We start from the raw sequence: 9,952 nt of genomic DNA, 5'->3' as shown, positions 1-9,952 counted from the left end.
AAAACCTCCTTGGTGTGGTACACATTTTGTATTTACTTTCTTTCTGATTTCTCTGTTTGAAGAACACACCTGCAACTGGACATGGACATTTTATAAAGATAACTGTTTTATAAGATAACTGTTTTAATAAGATAACTGTTTTATAAGATAATGTTTTATAAGGTAACTGTTTTATAAGATAACTATTTTCCAGAATCGAGATGGATGAGAGTACTGCCAATACCAGGTTTGTTGAAGAATCTATGACTGCATTTTGGCAAACCTGTAACGTCCAGTAATGTATACCGACATCTTTGGTTATAACATATTATCTGGTGTACAAACTGTAGCTACCCTCATGAAAAACTACTGCTGAATTTGTGCAGTAGAGACTTGTAGTGAATGTCTAGTTTATGCACTACTCAACAGAGTGTTAGGTGTTCAGTAGGAAAACAGTAGTGTTTCTGTAGTAATCAGGTAGTTTTATAGTGTTCAGTATTAAAACAGTAGTATTTCTGTAGTAATCAGGTAGTTTTATAGTGTTCAGTAGGAACAGTAGTATTCTGTAGTAATCAGGTAGTTTTATAGTGTTCAGTAGGAAAACAGTAGTATTTCCTGTAGTAATCAGGTAGTTTTATAGTGTTCAGTAGGAAAACAGTAGTGTTTCTGTAGTAATCAGGTAGTTTTATAGTGTTCAGTAGGAAAACAGTAGTATTTCCTGTAGTAATCAGGTAGTTTTATAGTGTTCAGTAGGAAAACAGTAGTATTTCTGTAGTAATCAGGTAGTTTTATAGTGTTCAGGTGGAAAACAGTAGTATAAGCGTATTATTTCTTGTTAATGCTATTAACTACAGTTAGAAAGTAGAGAAATAACACGTTCACTAGTTTAATAGGGACACATTATGTAGGCATATGGAGGCATTATGAAGGCATTATGGAGGAATTGTGTAGGAATTGTGTAGGCATTATGTAGGCATTATGAAGGCATTATGGAGGCATTGTGTAGGCATTGTGTAGGCATTATGGAGGCATTATGAAGCTTTAATGGATATATGAAGCATTATGTATTAGAGGCATTATGAGGCATTATGAAGGCATTATGGAGGAATTGTGTAGGCATTGTGTAGGCATTATGAAGGCATTATGGAGGCATTATGAAGGCATTATGTAGGCATTATGAAGGCATTATGGAGGAATTGTGTAGGCATTATGGAGGCATTATGAAGGCATTATGAAAGGCATTATGTAGGCATTAATGAAGGCATTTATGGAGGAATTGGTGTAGGCATTGTGTAGGCATTATGAAGGCATTATGAAGGCATTATGGAGGCATTATGAAGGCATTATGTAGGCATTATGAAGGCATTATGAAAGGCATTATGGAGGCATTATATGAAGGCATTATGGAGGCATTATGGAAGGCATTATGAAGGCATTATGGAGGCATTATGGAGGCATTATGGAGGCATTGTGTAGGCATTATGAAGCATTATGGAGGCAATTTATGGAGGCATTATGTAGGCATTGTTAGGCATTATGAAGGCATTATGTAGGCATTATGTAGGCATTATGAAGGTGGTCTTAAGGGAGAATTATGTCGTGTTCACCAGTAGTGAAACATCTCAATGTATCTCCCATTACTACTGAAATCACAACTGGTTTATTACACATCTCAATAGGAAACCATCAGTAAAACCAGGAGGTTTTGTGTAGATCCTGTGTAGTAATGATGATTCGGTAGTATTTTTACATGAGGGTGCAAGCCCAGGGTGGGGATGGAAGCAATACTCCTGATTCAACCAACTAATCATCAAGCCCTTTGATGAGTTGAACCAGGTGAGTTAGTTTGGGGCGACAACAACAAAGTGTGCTATCGGGAGAAACTTGAGGACCGGAGTTGAGAAACACTGATTTAGCAGACGCTCTTGTCTAGAGCGACTGACGCTGCCCAGTTCTTTTGGTCTTTTGACCAATCACATCAGATTTATTTCTCATTCGATTTTTGTTCAGAGCTGATCTGATTTGTTGTTGTTTACCTGAGTAGAAGAGAGGGACTCCTCCAGAGCAGGACAGGGTCAGGGTCCGCAGGGGACCGCTGGTGGCCAGGCGGAGGACGGACAGGGCAGCGCTGCGATTGGCTGGATCGCTCAGCGAACTGACGGTGATCTTCAGGTGACGGACCAATGGCAGGAGAGAGGAGAAATGCTGCAGAGCAGGGTCCTCCTGTTCCCCGGTCTCACACCTGTAGAGAGAGAGAACAGGTTACTATCAGACTCACACCTGTAGAGAGAGAGAACAGTATCAGACTCACACCTGCAGAGAGAGAGAGAGAACAGTATCAGACTCACACCTGTAGAGAGAGAGAACAGGTTACTATCAGGATCTATGTCAGCACGATATCCGATTCCGACTGCAGAGAGGAGAGGGCAGTCTGATCTATTAGCTGGTTTAATACATCAGTATTAGTGGGATTAATGAAGCAACGTGGTCTCTCTGACATCATGGAACACAACGCCTGGACATCAGCTGACCACATCACCTGTTATAGATGAGTCAACAGATGAAAAAGTGGTTGATGCATGCTAGTGATGTGTGGGTCAGCTGTTTGTTCACCCGCTCACAACTGCTAATAACCCGTCCGCAACCGCCCACAGAGAGAGATGTTATGACTCAAGTTTCACTAGGCTGGGGCTGCGGGGATCGCTTCGTTTAGTGAAAGTACATAGAAAGTAAAAGGTAACAGACAGTCTATATACGAAAGGACATAACTTCAACTCACTCATGGTCGCAGATAGATCTGTAGTGGTCTGCATCAAACATATAGCGCAGTGATGGCGAGATTATGGTCATTAGTCAGCTCTAACTGACCACAGAAGTAGACCATAGGAGTTGGACTTCGTCCAGAGCGCCAAAAACATGAGAACATAGACAGAAGAGAGCGAGAGGAGGAAGTTGGCAGGTTAGTCCTGGAGCACAATAACCATGAAGGAGTTGAGATTGTCACGCCACAAATAACAATGAGAGAGGAGTTGGCATTGTCACTACCACAAATAACCAGTAAGGAAGAAGTTGGCATTGTCACGCACACATAACCATACGGGTTGGCATTGTCCCAACAGAAAAATAACATAGGAGTTGGCATTGTCACGCAACAATAACCATAGGAAGTTGGCATTGTCAGCGCCACAATAACATAGAGTTGGCATTGTCAGCAATATACCATAGAATGTTGGCATTGTTCACGCCAAATAAACCATATGGAGTTTTTGGCATTGTCACACCAACTAACATAGGAGTTGGCATTGGTCACTTCCACAATAACATTAGGAGTTGGGCATTGTTCACACCACAATAACCATAGGAGTTTGGCATTGTCACGCCATCAATAAAAATTAGGAGTTGGCATTGTCACGCCACAATAACCATAGGAGTTGGCATTGTCAGCCATCAATAACCATAGGAAGTTGGAATACTGATACAACCAAAGTAACTATAGGAGTTGCATTGTCACTCCACAATAACATAGAGTTGGGCATTGTCACTCACAATAACATAGGAGTTTGGCATTGTCGACTTCCACAATATAATAGGAGTTGGCATTGGTCACGCACAATACATAGGTAGTTGGCATTGTCGCACATACCATAGGAAGTTGGCATTGATCACTCACAATAACCATAGGAGTTTTGGCATTGTCACCCACAATAACTCATCAGGAGTTGGGCATTGTCCTCCACAATACATAAGGAGTTGGCATTGTCACTCCACAATAACCATAGGAGTGGCATTGTCACGCTCACAATAACCATAAGAGTTGGCATTGTCATTCACAATATAGGAGTTGGCATTGTACTCCACAAAATAAACATTAGGAGTTGGCATTGTCAGCCACAATAAGCATAGGAGTTGGCATTGTCACACACAATACCATAGGAGTTGGCATTGTCAACCACAATACTCATAGGAGTTGGCATTGTCCACCACAATAACATAGGAGTTGGCATTGGTCACACAATAACAATAGGAGTTGGAATTGTCACTCCACAATAACATAGGAGTTTGGATCGTCACACTCCACAATAAATAGGAGTTGACAAGCAGACCAACGGGATGTGAGACCTTGGCTACTATTTGCCCTGACGTTAATTTTAATTTTCCCAATAATGAATGATTAATGATCGTTTTGGAGTTTCCTCCTCAAGGCACTTTTAACTGAGCCTTTCACTCCCGGGTGTCTGTTGCTTCAGCCAGCACACGTGTCCTCTCAGAGGGGGGAATGTATTTGGCAAGCGCTGCAGTACAGCTCCATGGCCAGGAGGGGGGCAGCGTTGAGGCAATAGCAAGCTCATCCCCCTTCTGGGAACAGGCTGGAGAAGAAGAAGTGTAGCTGGTCTCTTTTTCATTCTGATTGGAATAACTGTTGACTTCAAGCATCTTTATTCCACTTACACATGAGGCATAAGTCTGCGTCCCAATGTCCAGAGCTTGTCAATAGAGTAGTGGCATCTACATTTGGGAACAGGGTGGGACAACAGAGGTGTCAAGGGATGTGTTCCATGGAGTTACCAGATGTGAACCGCTTTCCTAATTAGTGACCACTTTAAGAGCAGCGGAAAACCCCCTAAATTCCCTATGTATAGGGGATAGGGCTGGTCTTAAAGTAGTGCACTATATATGGGATATAGGGCTTGGTCTATAGTGTGGTACATATATAGGGAATAGGGCTCTGTCTAAAAGTAGTGCACTATATAGGGGGTAGGGGGCCATTTGGAACGCAGCCAGGGGTTAAGCAACATGGTTATCTCCATACTGTATAGAACAGCCCTAGTGTGTTGAGAAGTGGACAAGTCCAGTACCCACCACAGCCTCTGGTCCACCTTACACCAGTGTCTGATTGTTGACCAATAGACTCCTCAGGTTGGGGCTTGCCGGGCCAAAGGCCCTCACCAGGGATTGGCTTGAGGGTGAAGGGCACCTCGGTCAGTGGGAGAGGAAGGCTCCTCCACGTGTTCCGGCGCTGCAGTAAGAGCAGCCTCCAGCCCTTCCTCCAGGTCGTGAGCCTATAGTCCATTAGTGTCATTTAGCATGGTGGTTCTAAACTCAAGGCCTCCAACAGTACTCATTCTTGTTTTGTAGCCCAGACTTACTGTAAGCCGATTGAAATGGTAGCTAGTTAGCGGTGGCGTAGTAGCGTTCAATCAGTGACGTCATTCGCGTCTGAGACTCTTGAAGTAGTTGATTTTCGTCGAGCGGTCTAAACCACTCGCTGCAGCCATGGCTTCCAAAACAGTTATTTATAAAATGTCTGTGTCAGTTTCAGGTGGTTCTACATATACCGGAATGCAGAAAACAATAACCATGGTTTTGTGTTTTGTGTGAGATTTGCCTCTTGGCATGTGTGTAGAACGTTGGTTTTGGTAGTCACTGTGGTGACGAGCTGTCATTATTTCTGCATGTGTCCGCATCACATAGAAACGACTATTCTCGAAAGATGCTGGGAAATGCGATGTGTGTGACAGCTAAGATGGCGAGGGAATTGCAAGATGTGCGACGCTAAGATGGGCGAAAGAAACTCCTTGGTGTGGTACACTTTTTGTAATTTACTTTCTTTCTGTGATTTTTCTGTTTGAAGAACCACTGCAACTGGACATGGCATTTTAGATAAAGATAACTGTTTTATAAGATACGAATAAATGTTTTATAAGAAACTGTTTTTAAGATAACTGTTTTATAAGGTAACTGTTTTATAAGATAACTATTTTCCAGAATCGAGAATGGATGAGAGTACTGCCATACCAGGTGTTGAAGAATCTATGACTGCATTTTTGGCAAACCTGTAATCGCAGTAATGTATACCAGAACATCTTTGGTTATAACATATTATCTGGTGTACAACTGTACTACCCTCATGAAGACTAGCTGTGAAGTTTGGCAGTAGAAGACTTGTAGTGAATGTCTAGTTTGATGCACTACTCAACTAGAGTGTTATAGTGTTCAGTAGGAAACAGTTAGTGTTTTTGGTAGTAATCAGTAGTTTTATAGTGTTCAGTATTAAAACAGTAGTATTTTGTAGTAATCAGGTAGTTTTATAGTGTTCAGTAGGAAAACAGTAGTATTTCTGTAGTAATCAGGTGTTTTTATAGTGTTCAGTAGGAAAACAGTAGTATTTCCTGTAGTAATAGGTAGGTTTTTATAGTGTTCAGTAGGAAAACAGTAGTGTTTCTGTAGTAATCAGGTAGTTTTATAGTGTTCAGTAGGAAAACAGTAGTATTTCCTGTAGTAATCAGGTAGTTTTATAGTGTTCAGTAGGAAAACAGTAGTATTTCTGTAGTAATCAGGTAGTTTTATAGTGTTCAGGTGGAAAACAGTAGTATAAGCGTATTATTTCTTGTTTAATGCTATTAACTACAGTTAGAAAGTAGAGGAAATAACACGTTCATAGTTTAATAGGGACACATTATGTAGGCATTATGGAGGCATTATGAAGGCATTATGGAGGAATTGTGTAGGAATTGTGTAGGCATTATGTAGCATTATGAAGGCATTATGGAGGCATTGTGTAGGCATTGTGTAGGCATTATGGAGGCATTATGAAGGCATTATGAAGGCATTATGTAGGCATTTATGAAGGAATTATGGAGGAATTGTGTAGGCATTGTGTAGGCATTATGAGGCATTATGGAGGCATTATGAAGGCATTATGTAGGCATTATGAAGGCATTATGGAGGAATTGTGTAGGCATTATGGAGGCATTATGAAGGCATTATGAAGGCATTATGTAGGCATTATGAAGGCATTATGGAGGAATTGTGTAGGCATTGTGTAGGCATTATGAAGGCATTATGAAGGCATTATGGAGGCATTATGAAGGCATTATGTAGGCTTTATGAAGGCATTATGAGGCATTATGGAGGCATTATGAGGCATTATGGAGGCATTATGAAGGCATTATGAAGGCATTATGGAGGCATTATGGAGGCATTATGGAGGCATTGTGTAGGCATTATGAAGGCATTATGGAGGCATTATGGAGGCATTATGTAGGCATTGTGTAGGCATTATGAAGGCATTATGAAGGCATTATGAAGGCATTATGTAGGCATTATGTAGGCATTATGAAGGCATTATGTAGGCATTATGAAGGCATTATGGAGGCATTATGTAGGCATTGTGTAGGCATTATGAAGGCATTATGTAGGCATTATGTAGGCATTATGAGGGCATTATGGAGGAATTGTGTAGGAATTATGGAGGAATTGTGTAGGAATTATGGAGGCATTATGGAGGCATTGTGTAGGAATTATGGAGGCATTATGGAGGCATTGTGTAGGCATTGTGTAGGAATTATGGAGGCATTATGGAGGCATTGTGTAGGCATTGTGTAGGCATGTGTAGGTTAAGTAGTAGATACCCAAAAGCTCAGTGGTCTTAAGGGAGAATTATGTCGTGTTCACAGTAGTGAAACATCTCAATGTATCTCCCATTACTACTGAAATCACAACTGGTTTATTACACATCTCAATAGGAAACCATCAGTAAAACCAGGAGGTTTTGTGTAGATCCTGTGTAGTAATGATGATTCGGTAGTATTTTTACATGAGGGTGCAAGCCCAGGGTGGGGATGGAAGCAATACTCCTGATTCAACCAACTAATCATCAAGCCCTTTGATGAGTTGAACCAGGTGAGTTAGTTTGGGGCGAAACAACAAAGTGTGCTATCGGGAGAAACTTGAGGACGGAGTTGAGAAACACTGATTTAGCAGACGCTCTTGTCTAGAGCGACTGACCTGCCCAGTTCTTTTGGTCTTTTGACCAATCACATCAGATTTATTTCTCATTCGATTTTTGTTCAGAGCTGATTTGATTTGTTGTTGTTTACCTGAGTAGAAGAGAGGGACTCCTCCAGAGCAGGACAGGGTCAGGGTCCGCAGGGGACCGCTGGTGGCCAGGCGGAGGACGGACAGGGCAGCGCTGCGATTGGCTGGATCGCTCAGCGAACTGACGGTGATCTTCAGGTGACGGACCAATGGCAGGAGAGAGGAGAAATGCTGCAGAGCAGGGTCCTCCTGTTCCCCGGTCTCACACCTGTAGAGAGAGAGAACAGGTTACTATCAGACTCACACCTGTAGAGAGAGAGAACAGTATCAGACTCACACCTGCAGAGAGAGAGAGAGAGAACAGTATCAGACTCACACCTGTAGAGAGAGAGAACAGGTTACTATCAGGATCTATGTCAGCAAGATATGATTCCGACTGCAGAGGGAGAGGGCAGTCTGATCTATTAGCTGGTTTAATCAATCAGTATTAGTGGGATTAATGAAGCAACGTGGTCTCTCTGACATCATGGAAACACAACGCTGGACATCAGCTGACCACATAACTGTTTATAGATGAGTCAACAGATGAAAAAGTGGTTGATGCATGCTAGTGATGTGTGGGTCAGCTGTTTGTTCACCCGCTCAACAACTGCTAATAACCCGTCCGCAACCGCCGACTAGAAGTAATAAAGTGGAAATCTGAGGCCCGACCCAAACCCGCTATTATAGAACTGTTCTGTACAGTCAGGGGGTGTTTTTAGACAGGCTTTTTTGACAGCCTTTTTTGACAGGCCTTTTTTTTAGACAGGCCTTTTTAGACAGGCCTTTTTAGGACAGGCCTTTTTTTAGACAGGCCTTTTTAGACAGGCCTTTTTAAGACAGGCTTCTTTTTAGACAGGCTTTTTTTAGACAGGCCTTTTTTTAAGACAGGCCCTTTTTTAGAAGGCTTTTTAGACAGGCCTTTTTGACAGGCCTTTTTAGACAGGCCTTTTTTAGACAGGCCTTTTAGACAGGCTTTTGACAGGCTTTTTTAGACAGGCCTTTTAGCAGGCTTTTTAGACAGGCTTTTTTAGACAGGCTTTAAATACGGCTTTTTAGACAGTTAATCGCTTTTTAGAAGGCCTTTTTAGACAGGCCTTTTTAGACAGGCTTTTTTAGACCAGGCCTTTTAAGACAGGCTTTTTAGACAGGCTTTTTAGACAGGCCTTTTTAGACAGGTTTGCTTTTTATTTAGACAGGCTTTTTAGACAGGCTTTTTTAGACAGGGCTTTTTTTAGACAGGCTTTTTAGACAGGCTTTTTAGACAGGCCTTTTTGTCGGCCTTTTTAGACAGACCTTTTAGACAGACCTTTTTTAGACAGACTTTTTTTAGACAGGCTTTTTTAGACGGCTTTTTAGACAGGCTTTTTAGACAGGCCTTTTTTAGACAGGCCTTTTTTAGACAGGCTTTTTTAGACAGGCTTTTTTAGACAGGCCTTTTTAGACAGGGCCTTTTTTAGACAGGCCTTTGTTTTAGAACAGGCTTTTTTAGACAGCCTTTTTAGACAGACCTTTTTAGACAGGCTTTTTAAAACAGTTCTTTTTCTGCTTATAATGTCCACATCTACTTGTTATCATCTTGTTCTTAATTAACGATACAGTACAATCGGAAAGTTATTCAGAGCCCTTGACTTTGTCCAATTTTGTTACATATGACAGCCTTATTTAAAATTGATCTAATAAATAAATAGAGCTTCAGTAATCTACACACAATACCCCATAATGACGAAGCAAAAACCGTGTTTTTTGAAATTTGTATAAATGTGTCAATTTAAAAACATAAGTACCTTATATTTACATAAGTATTCAGGACGCTTTGCGTGATGAGATTCGTAATTGAGTCAGGTGGCATCCTGTTTCCATTGATCATCCTGGAAAGTTTCCTACAACTTGATTGGAGTCCACCTGTGGTAAATTCAAATTGAATTGGAATGATTTGGAAAGGCACACACTGTCTAGTATATAGGTCCCACTGTTGACAGTGTTGATTTATCGTTAATCGGCATTTTCCACATTCATATGTTTACACCACCGAAATCTTTTAAAACCATCAAACTCGTCTACGATCTTAAAACAGTCTACTGTTCTGGTCCTCTCTCTAAACATAGACCTACGT

General features: G+C 41.3%; 1 protein-coding gene across 1 annotated transcript in view; it reads right to left on the bottom strand.

Annotated features, from left to right (window-relative positions):
- Positions 1 to 9,952, bottom strand: part of fbxl8 (F-box and leucine-rich repeat protein 8) — a 13,928-nt gene that overhangs the window by 2,855 nt on the left and 1,121 nt on the right. The window contains exon 2 of the mRNA XM_070441506.1: positions 7,860 to 8,065. Within this exon, the coding sequence (XP_070297607.1) occupies positions 7,860 to 8,065 (206 nt within the window). The remainder of the gene's footprint in view (positions 1 to 7,859; positions 8,066 to 9,952) is intronic.

The sequence above is a fragment of the Salvelinus sp. IW2-2015 genome, unplaced genomic scaffold (genome assembly GCF_002910315.2).
Source record: "Salvelinus sp. IW2-2015 unplaced genomic scaffold, ASM291031v2 Un_scaffold4144, whole genome shotgun sequence".
Lineage (NCBI taxonomy): Eukaryota > Metazoa > Chordata > Actinopteri > Salmoniformes > Salmonidae > Salvelinus > Salvelinus sp. IW2-2015.
The sequence above is the reverse complement of the archived record's forward strand: the minus strand, read 5'-3'. Positions and strand labels throughout refer to the sequence as shown.